At 45.9% G+C, this 14074-nt stretch overlaps 1 protein-coding gene across 3 annotated transcripts in view; it reads left to right on the forward strand.

The window, feature by feature from the left end:
• Positions 1-14074, forward strand: part of LOC116951885 (transitional endoplasmic reticulum ATPase) — a 75396-nt gene that overhangs the window by 39242 nt on the left and 22080 nt on the right. For all 3 annotated transcript variants that reach the window (XM_032970703.2, XM_032970704.2, XM_032970702.2), the window contains exons 12-13: positions 9941-10063; positions 12209-12421. In XM_032970703.2, coding sequence (XP_032826594.1) covers positions 9941-10063; positions 12209-12421 — 336 coding nt within the window. The remainder of the gene's footprint in view (positions 1-9940; positions 10064-12208; positions 12422-14074) is intronic.

Here is a 14074-nt window from a genome sequence, read left to right on the forward strand (position 1 = left end):
ACCAGGCACAAATCTGGGGTGAGTGATTTTTTTGGAGCGGATTATAATCCAGTGAATACGGTATTTGTATCAATATAAGAATCCCTACAGAGACGCAAACTTGCTCATGAACTGTAGTGATGTTTTGCTTTTTCAGTTGTATTATAAAATTCGCTGGTGATAGGTCTACACAGATAGTGAATTTAATCGACGCTGACAATACGTATCGACAAAATGGCAAGTTGGGGGGGTGGGGGAGACAGTCTTTCCATGGAGTGATCACAGTTGACTTCCCACAATCATCTGGTGCTCGCTTTATGACCCCATAAATAGAATGATGGTGGTGATGGTCTTTGACGTGGATCCTTCCAAGTTTCACACCGGGTTTCTCTGATGGTGAACCAGCCTGGTTATACGTTGCGCGCAGCTCACTTACATTGGTGCGTTTGACGAGAGTCTTTTTTTAATCAAAGCAATATTTTAAATAACAAGCCTAAATTCAAACAAGAAATGCAGCCCAGGACAAATAAACGATTTCTCTGCGCGTCTGTTACGCAGCCATTTCATTCGCTTTCCACCTTCACAGGGAAATTTTAATGAGATATCTGCCATAATTTTATTTCACAAACGCGTTTGAATGTTTTGCAAACGCCAAAATAATTCTCGGGAAATGTGTTTCTGGGAATTTGGTGGTTTTTGATATTTATGCAAAATGTTGTTTTGTGAGGAGAGGGGTTGTGCGAGGGGTTTTTAATTCTGTTTCTTAAGCAAATTTTTTTTTTTTACATTTTGTACCATTGCAAGAAAAACGTCTAAGAATCACATTCACGACGTGGAGGCTGTTAGTGCGTGTTTGGCTGCCTGCGTTTTAATTTCTTTACACAGTCAAATGTTTTGGCATCTGTGCTGTTGGCGTGTTATCTCCCGTGCCTGCCTCAAACAGGAATCCGCATTTCATGAAAGATTTATTTCATTGTGTGTACATCTACACCTACAGCCTTTTGTCAATCCACTGTTGGATGAGGACTCTTCCCAAGCCATGTGTGTGGCTCATGGTGGTGGGGGGGGGGAGAGTTATTTGACCATATATAGCTATATGAAAGTGAGGAGCAAAGAAACAGGAGCACAATACAACATGACATGTTTCTGCACTACTGTCTGCTGCCCGCAATGTGGCCCAACAGCCCGTAACACCTGCTATACACGTGACACCTGCTATGCACGGTGGTCACCCATCCGAGTATTATGGAGGCTCATCTCTGCTTGGCTTGCGAGATCTGGCGAGATCGAGTGGATATTCACTCGCCATGCATGGCCGGTCAGAGCTGTTGACTTGCCATCGTTACGCAAGTTCAAGTCTCGGTCATGGGTCGTCTCGGCCAATCGTCTCTCCATGGTCGATAAAATAGGTACCCCCGCAGGTTGGGAGGCAACAGCGCGTCTCCCATTGAGAGGCCGCCTCCTGCCCTGGTATTGTGGATTATACTGGTAGGAACGAAGTTGTAAACTGAGTGTACCAGCCTGCAATAGATTAATGTGTCCGTCCGTCCCCTTTCAATACTTTAACGAAGTGAAATCTCGTGCTGTTGGGTGTAAAATCAGCAATAGACGGTGCAGAGACTTGATATGCCTTATTGCACCCAACATTTGGAAGTCACATTATCTCATTTACGAACTTCTACCAGCCCACCCTGCAGGGACCTGTTTAAGTGGGGGTTCGGGCGTTGAGCGCGACTCCCAATGCTTGTTTTGGGCATGGAGGCAGTTGGCATGAACTCGTGCAGGTGCCGCCCAGTTGAGAGCAGTGTGCAATGCGATGCTTCCCCGTCCCTTATTGCCGCGCTCGTGTTTCTCTCCGTATCTCGGTGTGTCGCTGTGTTGTTCTTCTCTCTTTTTGTCTCTGTTTGTACGCCATCTCCCTTGTGTCTGTGCCTTTGTGCGCTTTGCTCTGTGACTATCTTCTATATCCCTGTGTGTTGATCTGTCATTCTGCTTCTCTCTCTCTCTCTCTCAATGTCTCTGTCCGTCTCCGTGTATCGCTATCGAGACGGTTGTCTTGAGGCTCCTTTTACCGTTCCTTTCACTCTTCTCCAAATCCCCGCCTCCCCCTCTTCCCCATAGTTCTAATTCCGCACCTGCCCCCCCCCCACGAAAACCATTCATTCATTCGCCTCGGACACATGTTCTTGATGTTTTATGTGCAATAAATACGCAACAAAATAAGCAGGAAAGCGCATGTATTACGTTCTGCGTGGCTGCATAGCCCCGAGGGCAGATGTTGCCACCGAAATAAAATGTTCCATCTGCTCATAGGTGGATAGTAAAGCCCTGATGAAGTCAGTTGCAAGAATGGGTCATCACTGTAATTTGAAACGTATCTTTCAATGTTGCAAATTACCCCCCAACAACCACAGCTTGCGGATGTTTCCTGTGGTTCAAAGGAAATTGAATTTGTCACCACCAAATGACAAAAATTCTAATTTTTTATAAGGCACTATGCGCAGATGTTCATTTCCTTGTTTATTTAGCAAATATTTATAATCCTATTAGAAACATTAAAACAAGGGGAGGGAGGTGTGGGGAAAGCTTTTCTTATATTTTTTTCTGAATGAAATAAAAAAAAAGCACAATGATTAGACAGAAGTAGACGAGAAAGACAAACGCGAGCTGCCAATCCCATGAAATAATGAGACTCCGGCTTGGAAGAAGAAGGAAACGAGGTGTTTAAAATTGGCATTGTAAAATGAGCCAGTGGATGTGGTCACTGATAGCTTTCTTCCTGGGGCTGCAGTCGTTGGTGTATGCTATTCGTTTTACTTTAATATTGAACGCCGCGCGATTTTGGCAGGAAACCGTCACACGAGCTCTGGTCATCCTCGCAGCAGCGGCTTTTTGGCTGGCCGTCGGAATAAAGACGGTCACCGCATCACGCACTTTCAGATGTGCTTATGCGGCCGTCTAGAATGCTCTTCCTTCTGATATTAGGAAGCCACTGGAGCTATACACTTTTAAATCTGGATTGAAAACAATTTCTGTAGAACTGCTATTTGTGTTGGTTTGTGATCTTTCCCCGCCCCTCCGAATAGCACTGGCTTACGTATGGTTCGAAAGGTGCTCTACATATGTACGTAACTTACAGGAGAGCTTTCAAGTTGGCGTTCTGCAGGGCAGCATGGCCAGTGTCCGCGATCAATAAAAGTGGTAAATGCGGCCGGCTATTGCAAACCGCACGCTATTTTACGTAAGTTGCAGTCGCACGTGGACGCTGACCCAGGTTCATGTTTGGCAGCGTTCTGCAACAAGTTGGTGCTTTCTTCGGGATCGCGACGTTCATGTATATAAAACAATAACGGTGTCGCAATCCCCTTGTTGGCACGCCGCTGAAAAATAAAAGAAAAATCATCCTCTTATGGATTAGACTAAATCCACGATGCTAGTTCCTCTGTCAGGCCATGGTGCACATTGGCCGCACGCCAAGTACTGCCCTCCTAGCGGGATGGTGCCGTGGCAGTGTGATGGTTATCACAATGGACTTGCGAGGTCGCCGGTTCTATGCCATCTCCCGGCACAGAAATTGAAACGGTGCCAATTTTTTAGATGGCTCCCTCCTCCACCAGTGTCCCCCAGAAGTGTAAATGGATGCACCACAGTTAGTTGACCGACACGAGGTTGCGTCTTGAGGGGTAACTTGCGGGTACTTCCACCTCTTCCAAGACATCTGGAAAGCGTGGAAGAGTAGGCCAAATACTTTACAGATGTAGAGGGGCTTTCGAGAGCTTCCTCTATTGGGAATATTGCCCTTACCTTTGCCTTGTAGCGGAGTCTTCGCCTCTCTCGCAGCGCCCTTGCGCGGATAATACATTCAACACGGAAAACGCTTCGGCAAATGTGCTGGCAAGACTGCTTATCGGCGTTATTCACCATCGCATAATGGACTTTTCGGTAGAAGTTGCCGACCTAAACGCAAGGAAGTTGCGCGGGAAGGGGCGCCGGACCGGACGGGTAAATGCCGCCGAGAACGATGATGGAGTTGGCACTGGCACACCACCTGCCGCCTCGCGCAATAACGCGTTGATTATTGCACCTTATTAATTATTCTCTGAGCCGTTAGAGCGCTGTCGCGGTGTTGTTGGGGTGCGCGCGCGCGTACACACGCGGCAAGCACACTCGCGCACACACACTGTGGCCCCAGTGCTCTCTTCTCTTGGGCTGTGCGCATTCAAATGGAGAGCGGGTTGTTTGGAATTAGTAATTTGTGGTTGTAATGTATGCCCCCTTTGTCAATCTGCTGCTGGATGAAGGCCTCCCCCACTGGGTTTTCATCCGTGGAGGTTGTTTGACCACACCTCCGATTAGCCCTGCACCTCCGATTAGCACACTTAGCTACGTACAGTGCGAAAGAAGTTAAATGTACATGCATACATGACCATGCTTCACGCTGATCAGTGGGCATTGATATAAGCTGTGTCAGGGGAGGAGGTGGGAGGTTTCAGATCCGATTTGCATAAAACTCAACACTGATGTTAACCGTGGCCCGTTATCGAATGCAAGTAAGCTACACTAAAACTAGAAACAATATTTTCTTTTACCAGGTAAGGCCCAATGATCTAAATAGCTCTTTTTCAGAAGAGGCGTGCAACAATGCGTTTTGTTGTCAAAGAGTCGATTAGTCATCGTTAGCCAAATTCAATCCACTGCTGGATAAAGGCCTCCCCGTGCTGCTGGCATCACACGTGGTGCTGCGCTGCCACAATCCACCTCACTCTTGGGCATCTCATCGCTCCCAACTCTGCAGAGGTTGTCTTCTCAGGCCTATATTCTCCTTCGGTGCGATTCTGTAACCAAGCCCCTTCCATCGGCCATCTTCCTTTATGGCAGTGGATCTTAACCTTTACTGCAGCCGTGCATGCCTTTGGTTCTCAATCGTTACATTTTTTATGTTAATAAATACATAGGTTTGATGAAACAAAGTAGTTGTACTTACGTGCCCGTGCTAAATTTGTGTTTTGCTGATTTATCTTATGAAAAAATCTGGCATGTTTCGCACCCCCAGAAAAAAGGGTATCTCGCACCCCCAGGGGGTGCATGCACCCTCTGGGAGCTTCGAACCACTGCTTTATGGGGATGTATCCTGCCCAAGCCTCCTACTTCCCTCTTTAAACAAAGCACAGAGCGTACTTGCACCCGTACCTTACCATTTCTGGCATTTATTGCCCCCAAACGTCTTTTACGATGTGCTCGTTTTTTTGTCACTCGTTAGACTAAAATGTAGAGCTTATGTGTACCTGCACCTAACGTTTTCATATTACATCGGCACTTTTAGATTTGCGTGTATTTCGTTTCCGACCGTTAAATACCCCGTTTGTGAGTTCTGCGATAGTCCTCAAGCAGCACCCTGTACTCCTTCTCTACGATAATGTAACTTTTTGGTCTTGCTTTGGTTGTTGCTGTGCTCGCGCGTCACGGATCTCGCTTCTAAAATAGGTGGCCAACTGGCAGCTTTCCTTCACAATAATCAATCCTTTCTGATTTACACGCATTAAACAATAAAGTGAAATTTAGGCTAATGCAGCGAACAAAACTGAACAAGATGAGTAGTTGATACTTGCAAACTGAACAGTAAAGACATGGCACAACAGAACAATTCTTGAATTGCAACACCGCATTGCCAACTGCGATCGTGCCCTCTACAGTACCGCCACTTACGACTTCGTGTAAAGTGGAGCTTGCTTGCCGACCTCATAGGTACGATGAGCAAGTTAACCCCATTTCAGTATGTCCCCACATCTATAACCCTTTCAGAAAGTAGCTTTGGCAGGAGACTCACATCTCTTAATTGCCTACAAACAGATTTTTGCTGGCAGTTGGTGGTTGTGTTCAATAACGAAAACAAAGTTAATTCAGGCTCATTTCCATTTGAGACTATGCCAATGGCCTAATTGTGAGAGTAGTTGCCGTGGAATTATGATCCCACATTAAATGTCATCACATTGATTGTGCGGCCAGTACCGTAGACACAAATCGACAGCGCTTGCCATCTTCGTCGTGAACACTGCTTCATCACCGTTATCGTCAGCCACAGTTAATCCACTGCCGGATTAAGGTGTCCCTCGTCCCCAAGCTGCCATACCTTCTCTTGCCATCCTGCGATGTCATAATCTATGCCTTGTCATCATTTACAAAAAAAATAGATGCTTAGGCTAACATTCTGACCACAAGTATTGTGGTTAATGCAGACATGATTCCTTGTAAAAGGTGTTTTAACATCTTAACACCTGTTTTGTTGCCATAAAAAAGGGGAAAACCTATTCTCATATGTTGGTACTGGCAAAGGAGGTCCCATGATGTAATCAGGATCCATCTTAGTTGCCTCTCTTTGCTTTGAAGAACGGGGCCACGTTGTACAAAGCGTTAGCCTTGGGCACCGCGGTGGCAAGAAGTTAACTCTCTGGCCTGGTATACCGGAGGGCGTCGGTTCGATCCCGACCCTGACACCTGTACATTTGGAGTTTGTGTGTCTCTCTCCCTGTGGTCACGTGGATTTTTCTCCGGGTCCTCTGGTTTTTCCCTCCACATTTAGAAACATTCGTTTAGAGCAATTGGCTTCTGTTAATTTCCACACAAAGCCACTTACTTCATTGAGCTATCATTTTTGGCCAGGCCACGTCTGAAAAAGAGCTATATAGCTCAGTGGGCCTTACTTGGTAAAATAAGAAAAGTTTAATAGTTTAAAAATAGCCTACCATTTATTTTTCTGACACAAGGCAGTGTTAACTTAGACTGAATAAAGAGCTGAGCGTTTTTGATCTGTGCTGTGCAAAGCCAATATCTTCATTTAGTATTTGGTGCAGGCGCTGATGGATAATGTGGCGGATTAGGGCCGAGATTGCTCTGGTTTATATCACATGCCGGGACACGGCTTACTTACATTAAGGCAGCATGAATGTGGCAGTTTCGGCTAAATGTCTTAATTAGTTCATTGTTACTCCCAAGCCCCAATACTCTGAATACAAATTGAGAATTAACTAAATTAAAATTTAGATTATGGGAATCTCTCATGAGTTGCAGTTACTGGGGTATTTAGAAAATTGAAAAAGATTAATTAATTAGGGAGTGTGGCAGTCATTGTGGTTTATGGAGCACATTCTGTACTTAATGCCCTGGAAGATCAATGCAGGTAGAGACAACGGTGTTTGTAATTTATTTCAGGGCGTTACAATAGGTGTTACATTCAGCCTATCTGATTTTTTATTTGTATGGGAATATATGACGAAGCTTCTCGTTCGTCAATAATTGGTCCAAACCTTGCCGTTTGTTGCCGAAGCCATTACCCTTTGCTGTTTAAATCTGGCTGGGCTGTGCTGTTGCAGAGTGCCCTACTTAAAGAGATGAAGGTGATAAGTTCAAATCCCACTTGGAGGCTGAGCTGTCTTGTTCTCAATCCCGAAGTGAACGGCCCTTTTGTCGAGCCAATGCCATGCGGGGTCATCGGGGCTACTTGACCACACTTGACACTTGGTTAAGGTGGGGAGTGCAGACGACGCGTGGGCATAGAAGTTCAGTTCAACCACAGATTTTTCCGCACAGCCCTCTCCTGGCCAAAAGTAGCCTGCGATGCGATCGTGATGATTGTCCATCCAAGCGCTAGCCAGGCTCAACCTGGCTTCGCTTCCCAGATCTGACGAGATTGGGGGGAGGAGGGGGGGGTGCATTCCGGGTAATTTGATCGTAGGCCTTTCAAGCAACCGGATTCTGTGATCGGATTGCCCTTGCGAATTGCACACCGGTTGATTAGTTTTTTCGATTTAATTTGAAAATGATTCCGTAAAACGGAGCGTGGTCACGACGACGCGGGTTAATGTGAGGACAGCGGCGGCCATTGCATACAGATGAGGCTGCGCTGCCACACAACCTCAGCGGCGGTGTTGATTTTACTGACGATAATTCACCGTGATGTACGGTAACTTAAAAAAATAAGGTTTCATTTTAAAACAGGCGTTCGATGGTACACAGCTGTTCACAGTCATAGACGTGGTGGAAATTCTACGTTCTGTTTGACATGTTGCAAAGTGTTTGCATAGGACAACCATAGTATAGAAATAGAACAACCACGTTGGACAAAATGGTTTTAATGACCGCAGATGGGCGATTGAGCCGGGTTGACCCTGAACCTAGATTTGAACTCGCAACCCTCTGACCACTTTGTTATGCAGCTGCTTAAAAAAAGTCCTTGTAAACAGATTACAACACTTAAAATACCAAACGTAGGAGTAAGTTATATTACTTAAAAACCTCACGTCATTAATCGGAGGTCAATTATTGTTTGGCTAAATTAGGCATAGTATCTCAATGATTCGTTGATTAACAATTAATTGCTATGCTCACGAGATACACGCCGTGTGTAAGAATGGATTATTGACAGTTTATGCAAATTGCAACCGTCAACAGCGCAGTGGCCGAACGCAAGCCGCACAACCGAGAAACAATACAAAGTGAAACGGTAAAAAGTAAAATAAAATTTTAAATCAAATCGCGACCTGTAAATTGTGACAATTAATCAAATCGCCGACAGCATGAATCGTTATGTGCCTGGAGGTGGCATTTATTTATGACCTGCTTACATAAGAGCCACGGAGAGCAGAAGGCTCGTTTTTTCAAGGGAGACATGGGTTTCAATAATTACAGCAAAAACACTGCCAATAGTGGCTGGGTGGCTCGGAGGTCAGTGATGCTAAGTTGGCAAACGCTTCGATCCTGGGTTTGAATCTGGATGTCGGCTGTCTTGAGATTATACCAGGTTCTGAAGTGTTTGAGAATTTATGGTCTCCGCCCAATCACCTACAACTGTATGAATAAAAATATTAAATTAAATTTGGCTCTTGTAAACTTAACTAAATTTCAGGTTTTTAATAAGAAAATGTCAGTTTGTCCATCGTGTGTCGAACATTACTCTCTCGCTAACGTAGCGAGTGGGAACGTGCTAACCCGTTTCTGTGAATCAGGGCTAACTTAAAGTGATCTGAGGTACTCGTTGGTTTTTTTGGTAAAGTCACGTAGAAATAAGAAATAAAATTACATAATAGCATACGACGTTTCGATTGCAACGCAAGCAATCGTCAGGTATAGAAGAGCTAAATTTAAGAGAGAGGAAACACAGAACCGCAGACATATATACAGACACCTAAGTAGAGGGAGTCTGTATATATATCTGCGGTTCTGTGTTTCCTCTCTTAAATGTAGCTCTTCTATACCTGATGATGATTGCTTGCATTGCAATCGAAACGTCGTATGCTATTATATAATTTTATCATTATTTCTTATTTCTACGTGACTTTAACGAAAAAACCAAAGAGTAATTCCTGCAGTCACGAAAGCACCAAATCAAGTTTGGATCTGAGGTAGTTGTTTATCCATTGCTCCGGGCTGTTGTCTACAAATGAAGGGTCGCATTTCTCTGCAGGAGATCCGACTAAATTCTTATTCTTGTGACGAAACGCCAATAGCACAATTGGGATTCAATTCTGGAAAAAGCTAAACTTGGCATTGTTGTGGCATAGTGTGCCAAGTGTTAATTTTGTTAACGAAATTAGTGATGAAGGTATAAATGAAATTCTTAATTTTGGCAAACGATGATTGACGACTGTCCACCAAGGACCAAAGCACAACGCACTACGACGAGACAAAATGAACGAGTCCGATGAAGACACATTCTGAGATAATCTAATAACGTTTTTCGAGACTGCAGCGCACCGAGCAAGACCAAAACTGGTAATTGGTTGCATGCCTATATAAAAAAAGAAAAAAGCTATTGATTTGCTGACCTGATAATATTGGATGTAAAAAAAAGTCACGTGTCCATAAGTAAGAGTGGACCCATAGCATTGACAGCTTTAAGTCGACTGGACTAAGATGTTAACTAAGTCGACGCTGGCTGTGATGCGCGCCGTGGGACTCGTTGCAGTGGGCGCTGGGCCAGAGCAACCCGTCGGCGCTGCGCGAGACGGTGGTGGAGGTGCCCAACGTGACGTGGGAGGACATCGGTGGCCTGGAGAGCGTCAAGCGTGAGCTGCAGGAGCTTGTGCAGGTACGGTGACCTGGGCCGCCAGGTGAAGTAGTCTCCGCCTCCGCACCGCAGAAAATATATACGCTTCTGCGCAACGACTCTTTTCAGGATAAACATCTGCGTTTATGGGGCACGCATTGCTCCTCCAACACCGCGGCAACTCTAAGAGCGCGCTACGTCACGATCTCATCTCGGGCTATTTCGTTGCCATGCCTGCTGCAGCCTAGCCGAGGGGGACACCTGGTGGCAGCTGTTCCTGTGCAGTACAAGGTGACCACGGCACCGGACTGCGAAGTGGGCATTATTAGTCTGGCAGGAGCGGGCGGTGTTGGCGTCCGCAGGACCTTACCTATTCATAACATGCACGATTCGCGATGGGCACGGGAACTGTAGCGTGGAGAGAGCTTTGCGATGGGCACAGAGTGCACGCACCTACCACTTGCCACGTCTAGAAGCCTCGACCCATGATTCACTTCTCTGTATCTCAGAGCGGAGCGCAGGGATGGCATGATTTTAAAATTTTCATAAATTGGCTCAGTGCAATGGTTCTTTCGTCGAGTCCAGGGGGACGGCAACCAAAATAACAATAAGAGCCCTTTTTTTAATTTGGTAAAACATTTTTTTTTTCAAGAGCCACAATGCACTGTGGTGAACAGGAGACGGTCCTTGATAAATAACATCACAAAGCAGTCATTGCAGAGCTTCGGCGGCTCCGGGGCCGCAGGTTGCCGACCCCTGCACGAGTCGGCGTTGGCACTGGCTGCGGTTGTCCCGATGCCTTGCGCTAACTAGCGAGTCCCCGTTGAATAGCGTGTGATGGACGAGACTTTCTTTACAGTCACTTAAGTGGCCCCTACCTAATGGGGAGAGAAGAACACTCCACCCGGCAGGTCGCTTCTCCACTGCACACCGTAAAAAAATAATAACTTTATCTATTTGCTTATGCCTCGAAGAGTCTTAAGACTTTTTCAGGAGGGTTTCTACATTCCAACTCTTTGTTCCATTTTAAATAAGGGGGTGGTATTTTTTGTGCGGGAAGACATGCGATTACCCAGAGGGAACGTCGCAAAGGTCTGCACAGATAGGCTCATAAATCCGTTCGTTATTCTGCCAACCCCCTGGCCACTTCTCAGCCTCTAATGTCGGAGAGTTTTACAAATATATACGTGATCCACAAATGCATCGTCTCCAAAGCGTCAAACAATGCTGTCACCAGGAGGTAGGTTGTTATGGTCAACATTTTTATAAATATATTTTTTTCATCTAGATTTCCAACATTTGCTAAAACTGGCACTGACCAGTATAATTTGTTGCTTCTAATGAGGGTGTGTGGTAAGTGCAGTGATTGTACAGCAGAGGGCGATGTAGGGTTTATATGAAGCTTTGTTTTAATCTCACGGTTTTATTTATGTATGGGCTCTGCCCGGTAAATTTGTGCTTTCTGTGTAGTTGACAGCCTCATCCCTAACACTCTCTGTTTTGAACTCGCTCGTCAAACTTCGCACAGGAGCAGACAACTCTGGCCCCAAATGTGTTGCATTGCTCATCTGCATTGGCAGCCCTTACCAATGTTAAATATTCCACATTTTCATGACAGGGCCAATCTATTCTAATGATATTTTTTTGTTCTCCCCGCAAAGAGTGTTACCCATTTAGCTGGCTGAGGAGGGGGACGATGATGGGCAGAGCCGAGCCCAGATGGGGATTTGAACTCATGACCTCATCCCAAACCCAGTGCTTTACCCACAGCACCACCTGAGCTGGCTGCTTAATATTGTTCTTGTTTACCCAGGAAAGCCTCTCTTGAACCCCGTGACTCTTTCAGGAGGGTCCTGTGAAGTTTTTTCAGTAGGGGACGATGATTGCTATGCATGATTAAAATTGAGTGATTTGCAGGGAATGATTCAGATTTGGCAAAGTTGGACCAAGACGCCAAAACACTGGCCTACTCTTGCAAATGACGTCACGGGATGTTTAATGTCTGCCGTTAACTGGGTGGTGCGAACGTTTACGGTCATTACACTACCGAGAGTATGCATCGGGGCGGCCGCTGGATTGGAGCCATTTTCTGTGCAACAAGCAGGCAAACGTGGCACCCGGCACGGCCGCGCCACCGACAGTGGCATGACGACGAGTTGTCCCCCCCACCGTCTGCTTCGCCCACAGTACCCGGTGGAGCACCCGGAGAAGTTCCTCAAGTTCGGCATGACGCCCTCCAAGGGCGTGCTGTTCTACGGGCCGCCGGGCTGCGGCAAAACGCTGCTGGCCAAGGCCATCGCCAACGAGTGCCAGGCCAACTTCATCTCCATCAAGGGGCCCGAGCTGCTCACCATGTGGTTCGGCGAGTCCGAGGCCAACGTGCGCGACGTCTTCGACAAGGTGGGGGTTTCTTTTGACGACGGGGCAGACGCGACGTCGACCGGGGTTTTGCCTAGCCACAGTAAACCACCGGGGTCGGCATTCGTGTCGAGCCGATTTCCGATCGGTACCATCTGTATATTGTCTTGCCCTTCTTCACCCCTTCCCGTTGCGAGATGTGCAAGCGGTTGGTGTTAATTTTATTTAGAGGCAGAAGCGCCTTTGTTTTTAAAGACGTACTCGCTGCAAAGAAGTTTAGCGACACGACCGCACTCTGATACATGGCGCCAAACTGCCACGTCCTCCCGCATGGCCTTTTGAGAGCCTCAGTATGTCTGCCAACATGAAGACGCACCGATAAAGTTTAAATTTTTCTTCGGATTCTGTTCCAATTACGTACATATACGTCATTGGAATGGGAAAGGGTTGAGGGAAATTGGTGGTCGTTGTTGTGAAACTGCCCCACCCCCTACCCCTCCTGTTGCCACCCATCGCTACCTCCTACTGCTACACGCACGCCTCCACTCCCACTACCTCCACCACTATCCACTCGCCGTGTTGTCTCACTTAAATCAACTCGGATTTAGTCTAAATTTGCCAAGTGTCCACAGGGGTGGAATCGGGACTCTTTAAAAACAATCTTCAAAACAAGCTCAAGCCTGTATCTGGAGGAAGAGGCGTGGTCTACAGAGCTGCAGGGGAAGGGGCGGGGCTTAAAGAGGAATGGGTGGAGTGTCATTGGGAGGAGGGCTTGGGGAACCTTCCTAAATCTGTATAGATCGGAGTGCTTCAACCATGGCCTTGCCTGTTGATTTAAGCAAATGAAAGCACAGAATCAAATAGCTACAGCGGGCTACAAAATATTTACACTACAGATGTGGCCACAGGCCAACTACTCGGTTTAGAATTCCGGTGGGTAACTTTAGGTTTTTAGCAATATCTATAATCGCATGCAACGGATTGATAACCTTTTTACAAACCTTCAACAGCATCGTATTGACCAGAAACAAATCATAATTATTAAGCACACCTCGAAGTGGTACGCAGCTGTTTTCAGCTTGCTGCTGTGCTGCGTATGGGGTTTGCTGTGAACCCTAATGATGGGGGCTTCAAATAAAAGTATTTTTCAAAGGCTGCTCTATACATTTTTATGTGCTTTGCTTATGAAGAGATCCAGAGAGCAATATTTATTATGAGTGAGAAACTGGTTGACGAACGAAACGTCTTTAGCGATGTCTCATGATGGAAACGACAAAGCATTACTGTGTTTACGTGCATTTAGAATGTTTTTGTTTAATAATCAGCGAGTTATTCTCCTGACTGATGCGTTTAATATACCGCGAGTGTTACCCAAATCAATGCGGAATCAAAATAAAATAAATGGCTGACGTTTATGATTTGATTATCGGGGAAAAAAAAGAGCAACGTTGCCATGTTGCTCAGTCCACAATTCTGCAAATCATCACCAATCTGGGTCACGATCCTCTTCAAGAATTGGAGGGCTTTTTTTGCGTTGTGCATTAATTATTATATTTTTACTATTTTTATTTTACCAAGTAAGACCCACTGAGCTCTACAGAGCTCTTTTTCAGAAGCGATCTGACCTCAAATAATAGCTCAACGAAGTGGCTTATCATGTCGATAATTATAGCAGCCAGATACTTAAATGCATGT

Source organism: Petromyzon marinus, chromosome 44, assembly GCF_048934315.1.
Source record: "Petromyzon marinus isolate PM22_M1 ecotype Great Lakes invasive population chromosome 44, UKy_Petmar_22M1.pri1.0, whole genome shotgun sequence".
Lineage (NCBI taxonomy): Eukaryota > Metazoa > Chordata > Hyperoartia > Petromyzontiformes > Petromyzontidae > Petromyzon > Petromyzon marinus.